This window comes from Anopheles merus, chromosome 3L (assembly GCF_017562075.2).
Source record: "Anopheles merus strain MAF chromosome 3L, AmerM5.1, whole genome shotgun sequence".
Lineage (NCBI taxonomy): Eukaryota > Metazoa > Arthropoda > Insecta > Diptera > Culicidae > Anopheles > Anopheles merus.
This window is the reverse complement of record NC_054085.1, coordinates 23996433-24018360: the sequence shown is the minus strand read 5'-3', so window position 1 is coordinate 24018360 and position 21928 is coordinate 23996433. Positions and strand designations below refer to the sequence as shown.

The window sequence follows — 21928 nt, the reverse complement described above, 5'->3', positions numbered from 1 at the left end:
CGCTTCCTCCGTGCTGTTGTGAGTTTGCGGGCGCTCGGGTGCACGCGCGCGCGTGTTATTATTTAGAAATTATTCACGCGTCGGCATTTTGTGATTATCGCTCCACGTTCGCCGTGGAGGCCGATGTGTGTTTGCTGTGTGTTTTTTTTGTGGAAAGAAATTATCGTACACTCCCACCACCCTGCTACACAGTAATGCACTTTGGGAAGGGAAATTTAGAGCGATTAAAAAAAAGAGGCAATATTACTAATGCAACACACACACACACACTCAACGAGTTAACGATTGGGGAAGGTAACGCGCGCGCTTATCTTCTAGCCCGGCAGTGTGCACACTCGTTGTGGCGGAAAATCGATTTCGAAGCGTGGGCGATAAGTAAAGTAACAAAACAACGAAGAAGGACATCGTCCGACACACCGCATCATTAAAAGGAGGGGTGGGGCCGGGCGAAAAGTGGAGAAGTGTGGTGGGAAAAATGAATTACACTAAACATCCTGTGCGACACACACACATATACACGGAAATCTAAAGGAACACACCTCTAAGTAATGTGGCGTATGGCTGACGAGTGACAAGTGCGCGTTTGAAAATAAATGATGAACAAACTCGAAAGCAGAACAGAATAGGTCAAAGGTGGCAGACTATTGCCGAGTTTAAACTGGAACATAATAGTGACTTATAACGATTGATAGATCCTTTAGATTAGTTCATATCACCCGTTGAAATATGAAGTCAGAAAGCCAACGAAACGTTAAACAGATCAATGCATTAACATTTTAAATAGTTGATTTTTTGGATTCTTCTGTAATGGCTTGAAATTGTAAGGATTTAGTTCTGGAAAGTATACGGGCATCAAACATTCAGGGTGAAGCAACAAAACATTCATGTCAAGTTTGATACCAAATTTTTGGAACTTGGGGTGGAATCGCAAAAGCATTGAAGATGATTTCTGGTATAAATAGTAAGTCTATAATCTACAGACCTATGAGGGATGTATCGTCTATTGATTGCCACAGTTTTTAGCAGGTTCTGCAACAAGATTCTAGATAGAACAGACATTTATTGGATTATATGCCATAATCGAGCATAGGTTCACAACAACCTCAGTTAGTTCGAGTCATCAGCAATTCTGAAAACACGTACTTGAAGAGAATCCGTCATCACTATTAGATAAAGCATATCATATGATTTTGTTAACAGTTTTATTTTATTGGTAAAATCATGACTATTACCAATATCATTTGAAATTTCGAGTCCAGGAGAACATTGATTCCCCTAAACCTGTTGAACGCACTCCATAGAACAGAGATCCTCAGATGCGCTGAACGATCATCATCTCCATCAGAAAAGATCAGATCGTCTCGATCACTCGAGTGCTGAAATCGCATAGTTCTATCAACTACTCCAACATTCCAACAGTTCCTAGAATACTGAGGTATCCGAGGTGGAGTACAGGGTTTCACTGGAATTAGGTTAATTTTCAATCTTGGATATCTACAAAGTATCAACAATTAGTTCAAACTTATAGACTCATCAGACATGTCGATACAACCGTTATTGTGGACATTCAATCAATTTATGAACACTCAACTTCAAAACATACTCTGTAAGGGCTGATGCCTGCATTAATATAAACCAGCTATTTAATCATCTTTCCTACGGACTTATTTTTCTTTTTCGGCACAACAATTATGGTCGGTCAAGCCTTACCTCAACCACTAGTGGGCTTGGTTTTCAGTGACTGATTGATTACGCATAGCAGGATATTAAGTCCTACGTAAGAGGGAGCATGATCCATATGAGATATGAGACATATATGACAAGATCATATGGTAGCGACTACTTAGGGAATTATACCTAATCAGGTGTGCCGAATCATTGGCATCTAAACAGAGAAAACTTCAATATTATGAATAGACCCACGTCAAATCGTCACCTGATATGATAACCTAATAGGAAATCGAATTGGAATTGACATGCTCCAGCATGCCTTTTCTATCTCGGAGTTTAAACTTCATCTTGAGAAGATGTCTCACTGCATCTCACTGATACCTAAATGACGATTCAATCTACCATCTTGTCTTAGAACATATATATTGGACATGCATAGACCCTTCACACTGTTCTCAACAATATTCAGAAACTCCCGGAGCGATAAAACGTGCTAACCGTAGAATGAAACAACGCAACCAAAAGAGCATTGATAAACTATCTATCACTAAAGCGGGTGGTGTATCAAATAACAGCACAAGCGAGATGCTGAAAGGGGAACGGACGAGGAGATAGGTTCTGTGCTTCCGACTAGGCGTTCTCTAACCGATATCATATATAGGTCTGTTATCTCTCTTACCAAGCGTTTACTCTGCGACCAAACAGCAATAGGAGAAGAAGCACCGGGTTTTGTTGGTGCTGTGACCGAGCCCGAACCGATCGTGTACTGCTCGGAGTGCTGCAACACACACGCGCAACACCCTTCCCCGTCCCGCTTACCGCTATAAACGACGATTAATTGAAACTAATTCGCCTTCGGCACGTAGTTTCAACGATTGGGCCGGCGTTGTGCCGATGTGCAGGCACCAGATCGAAATTCATTGTTGTGGCTGGTAGTAGTGCTGTACCGTGATCGCGAACAGAGCAAAACACACAAACGGTTCAGTGATTGGGAAACGATTGAAAGTCGAATTTAATTTGTTCAGAGTGTCTCTATTTCTCTCCAGCAAAATAAGCGTTAAATGCACATTGATTTCCCATTTTTTAAAACGATTAAAGTGTGTTTAAGAAGCGAATGAGCAGCACATGGTAAAGTGATCGTGTCGTGTTGTAGTGTGTGCAATTGCTACGAGCTACTAATTCGTTCTGGAAAATTTGACCATTTTCCTACATCGGTTCGGTGTTCAGCACGCGTGTGAGAGTGCACCCAGGCAAACGATTTGCAGCAGCAACTGGCAAACGGCACAATACGCAACCACGACGATACGCATACCCGTCTGCGGTGTGCGCCATAAAATGTAAACCGATCGATACCGCCCGATCAACAGTGAGTGGAGACGCGTGTGTGGCCCCCGGTGGTGTGGTATTGGCGAGCAATTTTGCAGACACACGCACCCCTATGCGAGGGGGGATGGTGTTGTGAGTGAATGTGTGTTTGTTTGTGCGATGCCCAGGGGTTGGTGAAGGTGGTGACGCACAGAGCAGCGTCGCACGGCAACGCAGCTGCAACTGTGACCGGGTCTGTGTAATGCATTGCTTGAAATTGTAAACTCGCGCGTTTTGGGGTGGTTCGATGTTAGTGAGTGTGCGGCGTGTTCTTGCCGCTATTGCTGCTTGAAGAAAAAAAGGTAACTACTGTTTGGCCTAAGAAGGAGAAGGAGGGGTGCGTTTTTGGTCGCATCCGCAGCCAGCCAGTGGTGCGAAACTGGCTCGATACGAGGCGGGTGTACCTGACCCTGACACGCTGCACTTGCCCCAGAATCGTTTGATTTTTTGGCCGTTTTCTCGGTAAGCCGGCGCGGCGGCACGACGGTCGAGTAGTTTGCTATTGACATTAATTTATTCAGCAAGGTTCAGCGTGTCTGCCTCGTTGTATCTCTATGTGGCCCGATCAATAGGGGTAAATCGATGCGTACTTCTGCTAGAACGTATTGGAAAATGTTTAGACGGGGGAGCAATGATGATGATGATGGTGTGAGCCAATTGGATTGAAAATTCCTTTCCCACTCACGGTTTAAGCTGCATCTCGGCAGAAATCTATCGCAAATCTTAGCACACGCTTCACATCGGCTTCCGGAAACGGCGATAAAATCGTTTCAACAGACGAATGGCGAAGACTGCATTCTATTTAGGTAAACAAAACGCACCCTTCCGCTCCCTTGTTGAGTGGAACGGGCTAGAAGAGCATCGCGTGGTTGATGACTAATAACGCAACAGGAATGTAAACACAACTGTTCGAACGGGGCGTAGGTAATAGATCGCTCGGCTTTAATGTAGCTTCAGTTCAAACCCATTCAGCTTACACTCACATTGATTTCAGTGTTATTTGCGTACGATATAATGTTGAAACTTAACATATAATCATCGTACATAACAATTACTTTGATGATTAAACTTTTATTTTCCCCGTTTGTTTACTATTCAAATTGAATATACGATCACATGGTGTGATTTTTATTCAAAAGATTAATTATTAATTCATTGAATATACGATAACATGGTGTGAATTTCATTCAAAAGATTCACGAATTTCCTAGAATGATAAAGCTAGAAGGTTCTTTTGATATTAATAATTAAATAATTGTTAAACAGATAGCACATTCAAAATACAATAGGAAAGTAGGAGGTTTTACGATTCCAGCTAGTTGTTTCCTATATAGATTGACATCAGGGGACAGAAATTATGTCAATATAAACAAACTAATCTTTAAACTTGTTAAAATCGTACGAAAACAATAAAAAAATCAAAAAATTACGGGGGTCATCCGTAAATTACGTATTACCAAAAATGATAAATAAAAATGAATCGAACCACACTCCGATCGGAAGAATGTACATAACACCTTCCCTATTTATAATCGTTACGTTATTTATGAATGGCTCCTTATCTACAACATCTCGGTATAGCAGATGTAGCGTTGAAATGAGCATTGTACTTTTAGACGAATTACTTTTAGACCAAACGACCTACACACGTTAGTGCCGCTGATGACTGACCCATAAAAGCATCGATCACTCATAAGTTTGTAAAGAAGTGTCTGTAAGTCTCAAAATAATGTTAAAAGACATCGCAAACTTCTCTTTAGGGCCTACTTTTTATAGGAAGCAATTTTAAGTTTATTTACTCAATAGCTGCATAAATGATTTATTTGAAACATACAACAATGTAACAGTTAACACAAAACTGTTAGTAGGAAAATGATGTTAAACGAGTATGTTGTATAGTCGTATAAGTATTCGTTTACATTCACAACCGTATTAATACGGTTGTTCGTCGGCTACTTAGGAATTATTACAGGACAGAAATAACAAAGAGTACGCCAAGATACTGTGCAAAGATTTACAGCTGCCTCCCAGCCCAAACCGGTGGCAGTATCGATTAGCGATCTTCGATTACGATTGTTTGTCGCTCGTTTAAACAAAAAAAAAAAACAATAATTTTTCTTATCTACGAAGCAACAAACCGGCGTTTTCTTTATCGCGCCTGTTTGAAAGGAGGCGCCCATAAATCACGTACCCATGGGTTGATAAAATAATGATTTAAATTGTAATTATGATCTTCGAAGCCTTTGAGCAAACTAATTAACTGGAACAAAAACAGCAACAACAAAAAAAAAAAACGCTGTTATCGACACAGTATCTGATAGGGCAAACAGCCACGTGCTGTGTATGTTTTTGAAGTTCGGCAAAAGTCTTGTGACTTTTCTTATCACACACTGAGCCGTTTATCGTGCGTTGGGGTGTATCGTTTATGTTTTAGAGCGTGTTTTTGTTTTGCTTCCCTCTTTAACTGGGAGTATTTGAAGTGAGAGCGTATGTGTGATAATTGCCGCGGCCATTGCTTCAATCGTCTACGGACGAAGCACAAACAACACGAAGGACGTAGACGATGGGTGCGTTATTATGCTACGCCTAAGGTTGGGGAAGGCATATCAATTGCGTGCATCTAAATGATTATGCATATTTAATGCGCTGATCAGGTTGAATTATTAAGCAAGGGAGAGAAAGAAAACTTATTGATTTGCCCAAAACAAGTAAAGCGTTAAATTTTCTAGGTTTATAAGTCGGGGTTTGGTTATGGATGAGACTTTGTTTTTAAATCATAGGAAATTAAATTCAAAATCCTGTTCAAATTTTTGCTGATTTTGAGGCCAAATTTAACGCCAGCGACTGTAATTTAACCTTCACATTTACATGCTAAGTCCATTAAGATATCCACAACCTCACACTGACAGAGACCTCGTTCATAGATAAAACCTTCATTTTCATGGTTGAAGCTGTCTATCCGATAACACACGCTTGATAACACTGTGCTGTACTATTCCCCCGTTTGGCAGTTGTGTTACCCTGTTGTCGACAACTGCTTGTTGTGGAAGAGGCATGTCGATCCCATCCGGAAGAGAGGTGTTTATTTAATGACCTGTAGCTAGTCACTTTTTTCGGAACTGACAGGTAATGACACCTCGATGCTACACCGTATGTTCATCCATAAACGTGTTTCATGTTGATGAGTACACCTGTTACATACTACCACCACCTCCCCCCCGGCTGACGCGTGGTAAGGGTAAATCGTTTCGTGTCCCCTTTTTTGGAGCACTTCATTGCACTCATATTCCGGGGCCGAAATATTTCACTTCCATTGGTGCCATTGGTCCGGCAATTGGTTGCCATAACAATCTGTCTATGTGGCTGTGAGTGTCTTTGTGTGCTCTCTTTCATTGAGTGGTGTTGTAGAGATGGACAATCGATGCTTGGATACCTCCTTCGCCGATACTCAATCAAAACGCTTCCAACTCCTTATCGTTTCCGACCGTCGTAGCAAGCGATCGCTCCATCCGTAGTTGGGGGAAAGGCCCTGCGGTGGCCAGTAGTTACGCGGTTCAATTCAATTGCCAGTTGATCCAAATAGCCAATTGGAATCGATCGTAAAGGTTGATGGGACCGCTGCCTCTAAATTGATATGTTAGACGCTTTTCGTCGCATAGCAGCACCCGTATACGGCGGCACTCGCTACACACTGTGGAGGCGATGGGGTGGCCACGGTGTTGAAGGCCGCCGCCGGACGGAGGGAGTAGAAAATTAAAAGAGTTTTGTACGGGTTCGGGAAAAGGGGTTGGCTGTGAAGGCTTGGCCATTAAATTGGTTGGTCGGTGCTGAATGCGTGTGGTTTGAAAATAATGTTCTTTACCCGATTGAGGGCTATTTTTGAGATGGAGTGCTTCCTGAATTCTAGTTTTATTATGTAACACATTCCTATTGCTCGAACAAACTCAACAATAGAACAATAGTGTTTTAAATTTTATTTAGCAGATACAAACGGTATTATTTAAAAAAATCATAATTAATACAAAGTGTGTTGAAGCGATCTAGAGCCCTTGAGAGTGTTCATTTAAGGTTACTTACTTCTTCGTCTTCTTCATTTTCTTGTATTTATCGTATCGCCCCCTACGAGATACAGTCTTTTGAGACTAATTATTAGATTACCATGCAGCCGGATAGTCAAATTCTTGTTACGAAAGGACAGTCAACACGAGGATTGAACCCGTGATCGCATGACGGGTATGTTTTTTAGTTATACGAGTTGACCACTGTACCATACGATCACCACCGCGATGAGCCTTTTAGATGACATATGTTTTACGTCTGATGTTTTATGTCCTAACGTAATAGTAAGAGCTCGTAATAACTTTTCCTTTACAAAAATCCCAAATTTTAATGATAAGTAATCCGTTTGTTGAGTAACGATAAAATCCACCATTTTACACATAAAAGCCACGTATTTCTTAATCACTCGTCGATGTCCATCGTCTTAACCTTCCTCACTAATCTATACATTAAATTTCTCCTCGTTATGAAATCGTTTATCGCATTTGCTAATTGTCCCACCCCAAAAGCCGGGTGTTGCATAAATGATAAAATGTTCCAGAATAAAGAATAGCGTAGCCACAGCTATAAGACAAGGCAGTGCTGGGCCCGTACACTGGGGTGTGGACGCTCAATCCCACATAAACCCGGTGCCGAGGTATATTGACATCGATTTTAAAGCCGCTGTCCACCTGTATCCCCCGTACGGTATTGAATGGCAGCGGGGAGAACGGGTCCAATTGGGCCCAAGGAATGTCACCTAGAAACACTTTGGGAGCACACTGAGCGGACCTTGTATCGGGCCGGCGAAACGTTCGATGACCAAAGTCACGTTTTATTTTCCAATGTTAAATATATCGAAAAGCTAATTCCAATAATATATATATCTTATTTCTTCCAATAATATCAATATAATATAGCGGGGATTAGATTACGTACGCGCAAACCCCACTTGAGCAGCACCAGCAGAAGATCGAGCTGATATCTTTTGGGCTTTCTTAGGCGTGCGTGTATCTGAGGTCTTCTTCCCAGTGTGCACCGGGGTCGGGACCATTTCAAAGCTGAAACCGTACTTGGGCTGTGTACGCGTTACGCCCGTTATCTTCCTTCCGATACTGCAATGGCCTAAATTTGAGGTTTTACGAATCTGCAGAGAACCAAGCTCTGCTAATAGGTCCAGCGGGGTGATGCGGGGTTCCGAGGTGGTCTCCCGCGCGTACTATCTTTGATAACACGTTTACACACAAAACACACACTGCTCCCTGTCCCCGTCGTTGTTTCAGCGTTTCTAGTCTAAAACATTGCCCCCTGGCTTTAGGAGCCGGCGTTGGTATATCACACGATTAGTCACACCAGCTGGAGGAAACCAGAAGGTGTTTCACCCCACCTTTTAAAGTGGCATTTCTTATCGCCCATCAGAGAGGCTGCTGGTTGGCCTCTCCCCTGCCCACAAGTTAGCTGCACGGTGTGCCGTACTGTAAGCCGGTTGTCAATGGCCAAGATTTTTGGCAGGTTTTCAGTCGACGTTTAGCGATTGATGGTCGGTGTACCGGGTGCGATTAAGGTGCGTGTGGTGGTTTTTAATCGTGTTTTTTTTGTTCAATCCTGCGCGTATTGAGCAGGTAATTTAACGTCTATTTACTTTGAAGTTGATCGGGAAATAATGAAAAAATGAAGAATTTATTTCCAAAAATGAGAAATCTCTGAAGTACGGAGAAATAGTGCAAAAAACGATTTTATTAACTGATTTAGCCGATTTTATTGTGAGTTAATTTGAACGACTTCAAACTTGAAACAATAAATAAAATGAATAACATCAGCCTGGCACCATCCCACTTCTTACAGTGCTTTTCAAGTTCGTATCAGTGCCAACGTAAACCCATGGGATTAAAAAAAGGTTTCGTTCGTGTCCGAAGCCCCGGATAAAGCCGCCGGATTATGCAGTCAGGATTTGTGTGTCGAGAATAGCATATCTGTTGCAATGACTGGACACAATGGGAAACAGCAACGGGTTTTGATTGAACAGTGACAAACTATATGGAGTAATGCATTGTAATCGACCGGTTAAAGTGACAGTAAAATAATGGAACAATGGTGATTTATGAACTGTGATTTCAATACAAAGCATTTTAACGCGATTTATGCAGAGTTGATGTGAGACTCAGTACGTAGACATTTGGTGTCAAATTAGTTTGTTAGAGCTGCTGCAATGAAGCAAAGAGTATTTTAGAAATTATCAGCCAACGAAATGATATTTTGAAGATTAATTTCATTTTTCTTATATTCATAAGTACAATTCTACAATATTATGTGTAAACGCAAAAGTTGAACTTTAATATTCGTGAAATATGTTATAGTAAGCTTTTAGGATGATATAAGAGCATCATTAAGATGTTGATGAATTTAAGTTGTTTAATAATTTAAATTTATAATTTAAAAGTTAAATGAAGATATTAAAAACGACCAAAAGATTTAAAAAAACTTATTTGTTTAAAAGAAAAATTCAAAAATTTGAATTAAATATGAAAAGTGTTTACTTTTAAACATCTGTTCGCAAAGTAAATTATTAAACTCTTCTTCATATGGCTATTCTTAGTGCAGTCAGCTCATTTTGTTTAGATTTAAAAGTACTATCCACGCTATCTTATGCAGTGAAATACATTGAACTCAAAATTCAAACGTCGCATATGTGGGAAAAAAACAGGTCCTTAAATAGCCACAAAACATGTTTCAAATTTAATAGTTCACCCTGCAATGCACCAATCAGCAAAACAATGAAAGGAAAAGAACCCCCTGAACTGACAAACAGACACAGCAAAGCCAAGCCACATAAATCATCGTTTTGCAAAATTCGATCACATGTCGTTTATCCATTACCGTATAATGGCCACAGGGTGCTTCTTCACGCAAGAAACCAAACCCAAGAAGTAGGCATAATGGGACGCCCAATGAAACGGAATAGACGACTCTCCTTCCTTCTCCTTATTTCCCCATGTCTCTCTTTTTATCGCACACCAGCGAAAGTATGCAATCGCGAAGTAACAAACATATTTGTGCTAATATTTTCTTCCTTTTCGTCTTTCCTTTTCCACAGCTCGAACCTGGCCTTGTTTTGCAACGGTGCAAGGCACACATATCGGTGGACGGATTTTCCTTCCCCCTAGCACACACTCACACACACCAACTCATACCCGGCATCGCGTAACTACGAGAAACCGGGTCGGGAACGTCAATTTAGCAGACAGCACACCCCGCCTGCTTCGCCTGCGGGTGTACCGTTTCCCAAGCGAAAAGAGAACCGTGCTAGGTCTCGCGTGTGCCAAGAAGGAAAGAAATCAAAGCAATCTATGCGCGTGTGGGTTACTGTTACTCGTACTAAAATTGTGGAAAACATTTACCAAGAAAAAGTCTGAAGTGCTGTTTTTTTGCCACCGTTCCAGCAGTGGGACCGGGTAAAGTGAAACGAAGTGAATTCCGACCATTATTACGACCCCCTGGATGGTTTTGTGTGTGTGTATTGAAGAGTGTTTGATATCAGAGTTCTAAGTGGTCCCTAACTGCCCCGCCCGGTGTAGGTGGTGTGTGTTTGTGTTTGGGTGGCTCTAGTTGAGTGCGTTTTCGGGTAGGTCCAGTGCCGCGCGCCTTGTGTTAGAAAGTGGTTGAGGTCCATCGGTGTCCTTTTTTGTTTTGGCCGCACTTCGCTGGTGGCGTCATCGGTGCTGCTCTCCGATTTCTTGCGTACTCCTGCGAGGCACGGAAAGATCCATAAATAACACGACCACATTGACGGGCGATGGCGGAACGTTTCAAGGTTACGAAAGCGGAACAGGCGGCCGGCCTCGACGAGGAGGCGGCCGTCACCGGAAAGCTACTGTCGAGCGAAAAGCATCAAGGTAAGTTGGGCCGGCAGCGGAATAGGCCAACTGTTTTTTTTTTTTTTTTGTGGGTTTTGTTCGGTGGGCTGTGTGGCCTTTTACGCACCTCTCCCCGCTGGGGATTTGATTTATCATTATTTTCATCCGGTTTTCGGTTACAGCTCGGTTTGACTCGTGTCATTAATACGTTCATTAGCGAGGCCAAACCTAAGATTAAGGCATGTTCTGGAATACGACACAGTCCCAAGAAATATCCCATGCCTTCGGGGGAGTAATAATAAAAATGGATCAATAATAATGAGAGGTTTTACTATACTAAATAGTTTTTTTTTTATATGGAGTATGACTGTTTGATTCTTATTTGATCTTCAAAAGTATTTGAAGCATAAAAATCCAATTCTAACAGGTAATAAGAAAATAAAAACAATTTATAAAATGCACCTTCATCCAATGCATCGTGAAATCCAATATGAAGTGAAGTAATTGTCAAATGGATACAACCCGTGTCAATCAATGAATATTTGTTCCACAGACAGGCTGAAGTTTGAGCTTGTTGGCTTGAATTATAAAACGGGATAATGTTGGTTCTTGAAATATACGAATGTAACGCTCTAGCAAAGCGAGTTTAGTGCTAAATTATAAATGTTATTATTGATATAAATGGCACTATTTCAAGGACTTATACTTCTTCTTTTTGGCACTACAACCGTTGTTGGTAAAAAAAAGTTTAAAAAGTTCAAGTTAAATTTCTTCGAATTATTTATTGGAAAAATATGACTAAAAAACATGAGTATTGTTCACACATTCCGTTACATTATACATTTGGAAATAAAAGCTACTACAGCTACAGATTACAAGTTTACAAGACCAATAAATCAAGCAACAGTGTCAGTAAATCTTGGTTTAGCTCCTCCGATAGATGATCAATAGCATCTGGTCGAAAAGTTAACGTTACGGGTGTTCAGTCCCGTTCATTTTCAATTCATTTTCAGGCTCTACTAAGTTTTTTAACAAAGATCTATCAGTAGGCAAGCTACGTAAAAGATTAATTGAGTTCTCCTGCTTCAGAAGGCAGTGCCCTGGTACCAACTATTGGTACCAATGGAACTGGCCATATGCATCTCGCAGATGTTTCTTCATAAATGGTTCGCCAGATCTATACGTTGGGTCTTGCCGAGCTATGTAAATTATACTTATTGTATTTTTTCGATCAATTCGATTTGATTTCTTCAATTTACTTACTTACTTATTATTTCTTCAATTAGAAGGGTAATATTTGAAAACACTTTCTTCATTAATTTTCCTCGAGTGATTTTCTAGCTCCTTTTTATAGCGTTTTGTGCTACTTCCACTCTTCATTTAACTGTACAGCCATGTCAGAAACACTAGAATTATTACCCCTTTTCATACCAACGCACAACTAAAGCAGCTCAGCGAGAATGCATTTTTCCACGGCTTGCAAATTTTACGACCCCAACCGTACGTATAAATATAACATTTAATTATTCATCCTGAAAGAAGAGGCCCCCGTTTTTGGCGTTGAATATTCATTTTCCACTACATTCCCATACACACCGAATTCTCCCTGCATATGCGGCTGGCTTTACATTATATGCGCTCACGTAGCGCTGAAGGAAAACCCCGTTTTCCCTAACAACGGACCGGATATTACTACCGGTAATTTTTCACCGTGCCTGTTATTGTGGGTGAAGTACTTAAAATAGTTGGGCTGTGTTTATTTCCGCAATCCCATGTTAAACGTCCGCGTGACCATGGGTGTATTATGTTTTTAACCTACTTGAATTAAGCGTTGGAATGTTGCTGTTTCTAGCACAATTCAAGGGAATATTGAGTTTCTCGGAAATTAAAGTGCATCGTGGCAGTGCCGGAACGCGGTCTCGCGGCAATGTGTCATTTAATTAGCATCAATAAAGAATGTTTGGATCTTATCTTCGGCGGTAGTAGAAAGGAATGTCGTAAAAGAAGGAATGACACAACTCCATGATGATTGCGGTTAATGATTGTACGGTTTATGCGGGTTGTGACTAAGAGAGCGAGAGAGAGCTTTTTTGTTTTGTTTATTTGACGCTTCAGAGGTATCTATTTATCTGTGCTCTGTAGTAATAATAGCAACGTTGCCGTGCATTTTTAAGACTTATATCGAGCATTGAAACAAAATGATACTAAAAAATAAAAAATATATCTCGTGTCCAACAATCGAAAAAGCATTCATTTAGTAAACTGAGCAATAATAATTTGAGTAACAATAATAGTATCCATTCATATTCAATCGACGATAATTTAAGAATACAAATCAACCATGGCACTCACTCTGTCACCCGGACTAAGGGTTTCCAATGACTGTTTTATCATCACCATCGTCATCATCAGCATCATCATCTACTGCCCAGCCCCCCCATTATATATGGGGTTTGCCCATTCCGCAAACACATTCGCTTGACGGTTATTTCATTATTGTTAATTAAATAGCTTCATCGCCGGCGTTTGCAACATCGTACCCGGTGTGGCAGCAATCCTTTCGAGACGAGCTGGGCGGTCTCTTCTGAAAGCGATCTTGTTAAAGATATCGGCCGCGCTGGCCAAATGATTCCACTATCCATTGCGTATCGTGACATCAGGGGTGTGTGGAGGGTTGCTAGGACGCCAACACAAAACAAACAGACCGGCCAATTAATATAGAACGGACGCGGCCGAATTAAAGCGAGATTCGTTTGAAGCGACCGAGCCTACTCGTCCCTGCTGCTTTTTGCTGTGAGTGCATTGCAAGGTTGGATAAAGTTGCGTGACATCGCCAAAATGGGTTTATATATCTTCATTATCGATCGGCACTGGGACGCGGAAAAGCGTTCGAAATTTAAGGCACGACTCACGAGCGCGTAGCAGTTCAGCGTGAGAAGTAGTTCTAACCTGCCGCAAGCTGTTTGGGCCTGGTCGGAACCGGTTGAATGTTTCCAGCCCGACTTCCAGGCGTTTTTTTTAAACACACAGTGTATCGCTCTACAGCTCGATGCCAATAGAGACCCCGCTCCTTTCATTCACTGTAGTGCGGATGGATGGGTGGCCCTAGCGAGTGGGTGTTGGGGCTACTATTTTATTATAATTGATGCCAAAACCGATGACGTATATACACGCGGGCGGTTAAAAATATGTTGATTGAGTAGTGCCCGATTGGCCTGCTGGCAGTTTCGTAGTGGCACAGTCCAAGAATACCACCGAACGCGAAGGCCTTCGTACGATGGCTTGATAACTTCATTCACTCTGGAGTTTGGAGTTGGGTGAATGTGAATAACAAACATAAAGCTAATGAAGAGCGTTAGTGAGCGTCTTTCCGGGGAGTGCAAGAGAGTGTTGGATTCTATTTGCCTTTACGCTTCATTGTATTGTGGATGCGAACAAATATTGGCATGCCCTTATTTTATGACTTCGTATTGTTTCTTTCGAATGTGTATGTGTAAAAGTTTTTAGTTTTGTTGTAAAGCGGCTTAAATCCTAATAGCTTTTATACTTCAACAATTATTTAGATATTTTTAATTTCCGTATTAAAACCGATATTATTTAATACATAAATCAGTTTCAATTTTTTGCACATAATCTCCAAACAGTTTTGCAGAAGAAGAAAAAAGTTTTAATATAAGCTGAATAATTCACTCCGATTATAATGTAGATTGAAATTCAAATATTTTTTAGACTTACGTTTTCTTTTGGGTGTAAATTTCGTATATACATAAAGAAACCTTTGTTTGTATAAAGAAGAAGAAGGAGAAGAATAATAAGAAGAGGAAGAGAAGAAAACCCAATGAAGAAATAAAAAAAAAAACAATTATTTGCAATAAATAATAAAGAAAAAATAATAATAAGGTAAAGCTTCAGTCAGAACAAAATTTAAAAGAAAGTGTGATTCATGAAAGAACCACAAACTACCAATTAAAACAAAACAAAAGAGAGACATTTTTTCGACATACGGTCCAACACAATGTTGCACAAATTGGTTAAATTTGCATTCGTCCCACCAAACTGAACGCTGTTGAATAGCCTCCACCAGTTGCTGGATGTAACTGCAACAGCGCTAAATGCCTGCTGGTTTATTGCAGACACACGCGAATTCAACTTGTAGCGGCTAAATTGGGCCATTGCACTGTACAAAACGAAACAGTATGACGGACATACGGAGGAGAATTATGATTTCTGGTCGCTGGTAAATGGCAACTCAACACCGGAGGGAAGTGTCGTCGTCCGCAGTCGTTGCGAAACGGGTTGGAATATTTTATGGATTTTATCTTTATGGTTGATTAGTAAAATAAGCAAAAGGATTGTATTAGCACAATTTTACAAATATTTTAATATAGTTTGTGAAAAAATAATTGCGATCCATTTTATTACTTCCCTTCGCTGAGGTGATCACAATATTATAGCTTTACTTTACGGATTAATACAATTTCTTTATCTTTAGGTCAGTTTTCAGCACAATTTAATTAAAGCCAAAATCCAAAAAAAAAGACTCCATTTTCATGGCAGGAACAGCTTTCGCTCGTATAGATTACAGGGAGGGATTATGATAAATTAAGCCCCCTCGAAAACGATACAGTTTCAACGCCACTCATGGTAAAAAAACGGTTCACAGAACACCAAACGCAAACAGTATAATTCGAACCAAACACCTCAACCGGATATCGGAACATACACCATCACTACCCTCGTGAAGCTCGTGACAACCTCCGCCCTCGTCGGTGGGACGATTGTGGTGCGAAAAAATAATACTGCACCCCACATTAGCCGAGGGTTTATTTATCAAATTTTATGCCAAAACGAACGCTCACGTTGGCGCGCTGCTTCCCCCACGGGGAGAGGAAAGTGTATCCCTTGACAGTTGACAGTTGGATATGGAGCGGAGAGAGAGAGGGGGTTCGTGGATGAGCGATGGGGTCACCTTTTTTATTTAGCTTCTCCTCTCCTACTGTACACTTGACTTGGTGCTTCAAAAGGTGTCCGCACCCGGTGCCGAGCCGTTGCGGTGCGTCGTTGCGGTTGTTGTGCTGCCGGGACATGCATTTGAGACCGACCGATCCACGTACGCACTCACGTACCTCACACGGCAGCAGGACAGAAGGAGGTGGGCAGGTTTGGTTAGGTAAATTCGTTCGATAATATATTTTTAGTTTCGTCGTCGTCGGCCACGGGCAAGGTTGTCAAGGGTGCACCAGTATTACGCAAGAGTCCGTGCACGGCCCGGGCGGACTCGAAGGAGGGAGAAGACGTTATTAAATAGACATTTTCCAGCTGTAATTGTTTGTTTGTTTGTAAGGTTTCCGTTTTGCGTGCCGCACTCTTTTGAACGGCGGTCATTTGCTTGTGAAGGGTAGGTCAGGGCTGAGATTTTATTACCTCTTCCCCTTCTCAAAGTGGCGTTTCAAAGCAAAGCAGTTTAATAGCCTTAATTTGAGTAAATAAAGATGTGAGAGTGCTGCACGATTTGTTTACTCTGCAGTATTGCCAATCACTATTAATAGTCGAAAAGAGTTCAAAGTGAATGAGCAAATAGCTACTGAAATGCTATAAAATGTCTGCTATAAAAAAATCCCGAATACTACGTTCATAGTACAATTCATTCCGCAAAATTTGTATGTTTTAGGCCTTGAAACTCATTTTATATCATTTAGGCAAATATTATGACATCAATTACATACATTTTATTGAAAGAAAACAAAAACGTTTTAAATCTCTTTTTATTCAATTCGCCTAACAACAAAATCCTACTTCCTATAAAAAAAAAGTCAACTATAACGACACTCACAGCTCCATGCCTTCAAGCAGAAGCGGGCAAAAGTGCAACGTTCCATATCATAAATCATAATTAATTGAGTGGCAAATATTCGTCAACGATAGTTCACGCCCATGGCTGTTGCTCTTGCCCCTGGGGCGTGCTAAAAATACAAACCGTTCGCCCCAAACCACTAGCTCATACACTCTAAGTATATGAGCGATTTGTTTAGCTATGATTGGTCTTTCTGCTAGCCCTTCAGAATCATTTCATTTTATTACCCGTCTGTCGAAGATGACACAAAAAAAGGAGCCGACAGTCATACTACTACCACCATCCTCCTTGGGCGAAGGAAGTACTTGTGTGTGATGGTTCAAGAAAAATCGAAGAACAAGCAGTGAAAAAACTGGGTCAATGCCAGTCAGTACTAATTAGTGGCCTCCGACAGCTCGGGTTTGTGTGTGCATGTGTGTGTGTGTGCAAGGAGGGCAAAACTTGAAGCTCGTCCAAGTAAGCGACACGACTTTCAGCTCGGGTCAGCGATACCCTAAGTCGTATAGTACCCACCCACTGACCGACCGGCATCGATTGTTTGAGCACGGCACCTACTAATGGACATGACAAACAGAAACGCTCCTCATAGCGGAGGGGTGAAACTTTCTATTCCTTTGGGTGAATCAAGGTTATTAGACTCTATACAGGTTACGACAGAGCTCTTGAACAGCTCACCATTTTGAATATCTTGTTTACAATTTGTCTGTCAAAATCGCCGCCAATCAGCTGATGCTTAGCATCAACAACAGAGATAAGTTAACGGAAGACAAAACTTTTGCGTACTTCTTCAATAAACTAAAACATATCCCACAGTGAATATAATTTTATATTTTAGCTCAGCATAGCCGATCATAGAGACCCGGTATATGGTCGATCCTTACAGCTTTGCCGTAATTCTTCTTTTACAACAATCAGCTGCTAAGGCGACTGTGAGAAATAATGCAGCGGGCAAAGTTTTCAAACGCGTATGCTGGTTCTACAAAGTGAATGTTGGATTTCAATGAATGGCCCACGATCGAACGATTAACGTCGATTCTATAACATAACATGGTTATCTGAGGAGCAACGACTGAGTGCAGGAGCAAGTGCGGAAAGCCACTATGGTTGCCGGACCGGGCGGGCAGTGAACCAGCTGATCGGACAATGGACTAATCATACAATGACATCAGCAGCATTAGGTGACTGATAATATAACTGACTCTGGCCAGTTCAGCGCTTGATGGGGAATCAGGTGGGTATCAGGTGTGTTGGTTTCAGTCATTTGGCTAAAAATCGCGCTTTGCTCACGAGGCACGTAATAAACATGATATACGAAGCGACCAAGAAGTGTAATATGCTACTTCACACAGTAAAGGATTTAGGGTGCCGGGAGCCTTAAGCGGTAACTAGTCCGATTATCGTTGAAGCCGCCACTACCTTCACATTGTTGATTGATATTATATTTTGATATGCGAGCTCTGCGCGTGTGTGCAGATTCAATTGTGATTATGGAATTAATATTTTTATTCTTCTTTGTAGGACAACAAGAGGATTGGTTGGTCTGGTTACACATCTCCCATCACACATGCTAAGAGAAACCCGGTACATGATGTCTTGTTACACTTGGTCCAGTCTACTTGAACATAGCTAATTTTACTATTTGCATGAAGCTAAATTATAAAAATGTTGCGAGTAACCATTCAAAATAAACGCATCGGTAATAGTGATGGGCGAGTCGACCCGAACCTATCGGGTCTGAGCCATCCGTAAGCGACCCGGAGTTGTTCGGGTCGACCCGAAAAGTACAAGTAGGTTCAGTAGGTACAACGACTCCGGTAGGTGCAAAAAAGCATAAGCGACTCTGACCCATTGGTGCAACGAGTTCGGGTCGGGTGGGGCCAAGGTGGGCTCATTCCGACCCGCTGGTGCAGCGAGTTCGGGTCGGGTCGTGTCAAGATAGGTTCAATCTGACCCGACCCGACCCGAACTTGCTGCACCAACGGGTCGGAATCTCTTATGCTCTCTCGCACCTACTCATCATTCGGGTCGACCCGAACTCGTTGCACCCACGGGTCGGATTTCATTCCGATTCCGATTCCGACTGGCTCGCACCCGACTCCGGGTCGGGTCGTGAAATTAATCGTATGACTCACCACTAATCGGTATAACACTTGTGGTTGTTACTGCTGTTAGAAGTGCAGTGTAAATATTTTAAAAATGCCGCATGTATGTCCCGAAGGATAATAGAGGATCACCCACGGGGTGGGAAGCACCGTATTCAAGAGAGATGTGCGGCAGAATAACGTTGTTTGATCTACAGTCTAACCGTAGCCTATGGCTCACATTATAGTCAGGGTATGACTTCCATTATATACCAAATAATCACACACAATCATTGATCTACACACTAAAATTTTACTCACAAAAGAAGATGAATAAGAATAATGCCACTTCAAGCTCATATAAAAAGTTAGTTTTAAACCTTATTGGTTCGAAAAAGTTTAATTCAATCCTATATAGTGGCCGTTATTGAAAGGGCCCTAAAGTGCATGCTAACATGTTTCTTACCGCTGGGGGACCCCGGTATCACCAAGACATCACTGGTTCCATATTTAATAAAAAAAATTATCTAGGTGGACTGATTTAAATAAATTCCGTTTAAGTATCCCTTATCATTTAATAATTGTTTATGAAGAACTAATAGGTTTGTCATATTTTTCTCCTATACGTTGCTGACGTGTGATACACTTATTCGGCGGCATGGAAATTTATGGAATCGCTCAGCACATTGACTTAAATCATGTTTAGGTTTTATTGAAATTTACAAAAATCTGATCCGATTTATAAAAAAATGGTATCTGTTTACATAAATTAATAAAAAAAACAAGGTTTTTTTGTGTAAGTGGTTGTCTATTCATCAATCCACCCTTGTAATTGTATTTGGAATACAGGAATCTGAGGTACATCAAGTAGGGAATAATACATAAAACAAAAGTTTATAAGTACATAAAATTCTATTAACTTATACTAAAATACTATAACATTGTTACTGAAGATTAACATATTGTCTAACTTGTGATTTTTTTCATTTTTTTTTTGCTTCTTTGGTGTTATGCTGTGTAAACTTTCTTTTTTTTCGTTCCAGCTGTTCAGCTGCTGCTTTTAAATTTAAGTATCGCATACGCACAATCACTCGTTGCTTTGCAAAACAGCGAATTATATCCAGAGGAAGTTCATTTACGTGTTTTTTAATCTTTGAAGCTATTCTTTCTGTTATACGTTCACCACCCATAATACTTCCTTCTGGATTCATTTTCAAAAATATTTTTTCCATTTTTTTCCCCAGTCTCAAAAATGCATCAGATGGTTCAATTAATCCACCACACGACAAATGATGAACAAAAGATGGAGGCTGACTGTAGCTGTGCTCATCTTTTTTCTTAAATGTGTGTTCACCGAGATTTAAGTGTGAAAACTGAGCATTATATTTTTTTGCTAACCATCCAAGAATATATGACAATCCGTCGGCTTCTTGAGCAGGCAATTCTACACTAGTATCACTGACGGAACTAAGTGAACTAGCATCTTGAAGCAAAAAATTATTTGCTTCTTCCATAGCTCTCTCATCTGGTAAATGGGAATCGATTTCGGCTTGATCAAACATGGTAGCTGATACGAAAAATTCGTCAGGCTTAGGATCAGCTACAGCGCTTTCTGTTGTTATATACTGATCGTGCTCACTATTCATAGCCTCAACTGTTGTGGTTTGGTTATGCAAAATACTAGGTGTTTTCCCCAAAATAATAGTACGTATTCGATACACACAGCTTAGTGGAGAAGGATGGTCATAGGCTCCTCCCATTTGCCTTATTTGCGAAAATAAATTCTCTAATACGTCCTGGTTTAGCTGAAAAATAAAAAAAAAAACTTTACTAAATACAAAACTCTAAATACTTAAATATTGCTTACTTTATGTGTGCAGATGAATTGTATATCATGTTTTTTTTTCATATCTGCAAAAACCATTTGCAAAGACGTGATTTGCATCATAATGGATCTTTGGAATACTTGCAAACTTGACTTTCCTGGTATGGTCATAGTTGATACAGTTTCAAACATATCTCTCAAGGCGCCAATTTGATCGTCACTCGCTTTGAAAGCTTTTTTATAGTCTAACTTTGCAAACGACGTGTAAGAATTGGACACACTAAACCATAAATCAACCTTTTCAATAAAATCAGCCAAAACTTTTGCATTTTCATTGTAAGGGTAATAAGTTCGAAGAGCTACAGTGGTAGTGCGAGACAGCAATTCTGCAGCTCGACGAACATTTTGACGCTGTTGGGGGGTCATATCTATGTGTGCCATTGTAAGCTTGAACAAAGGAGTCATTTCGGACCCCATTCTTTGAGCTACCATACGTAAAAGGTTGCTGGTTTCTATGTGTTTGCCGTTATGTTCAAACCCATGATCCAATAACCAGTTCCTCAACAATTTTAGAAGATGCGGAGTATCTGGGATTACATATACATTATTTTGTGTTTTAGGATGTAAAAAATATGGTTTTTCGATGTCATCCCTAGCACCTAACTCCTTCCAACATTTTATGTTTGCTTGGCAATTATCGCTAACTATCGCTACAACATTTATCATCTTATCACTGAGCCTTGTTATTATGTCAATCAAAATATCTTTGGTCATTTTTTGATCAAAAGCAATAAAAATAGGTTGTTTCCATTGTTTAAAAAGCCCGCGCATCATTACTACTTGTAAAAAGTCAAAAGGACCTACCACTTCATCCGCCGATGGATCGTATTCCAATATACGAGACACCTTCATCTCATCGAACGACAATACACATTCTCTATCCATAGGACTCAATGTTTGAGCAAAGGACCCAATGAATGATAAAATATCATCTAGAATGCCTTGTTTAAGGTCAATCCTGCTTGCATAACGTTGTAGGGTTCTAATGGATGGCAGAGGAATTTTTAAATCAAAAATTATATATTTGTAAGCCCTTTGACTGAAATATTTTAATGTAAATGCTGCAGAAAGTTCTTGCATTGACCATCTTACTGTTTTCTTGATTTCTAAAATGAGATCAATTTGGTTGCTTGATAAAATGCCTTTCAGTGCCTCTTTCATATTTTCTATAAATTTTTTT

The 21928-nt window shown here is 40.6% G+C and overlaps 1 protein-coding gene across 5 annotated transcripts in view; it reads left to right on the top strand.

Moving 5' to 3' along the window:
* LOC121599672 (solute carrier family 12 member 4) overlaps positions 1-21928 on the top strand; it is a 153355-nt gene continuing 131427 nt past the window's right edge. Inside the window, exons 1-2 of one of the 5 annotated variants that reach the window (XM_041927668.1) lie at positions 1-18; positions 10169-10967. In XM_041927668.1, the coding sequence (XP_041783602.1) occupies positions 10868-10967 (100 nt within the window). In that variant the 5' untranslated portion in view covers positions 1-18; positions 10169-10867. Of the gene's footprint in view, positions 19-2584; positions 3339-8574; positions 8697-10168; positions 10968-21928 lie in introns of those variants that run through there. The other 4 variants (XM_041927675.1, XM_041927665.1, XM_041927667.1 and 1 more) reach the window with 4 other exon arrangements.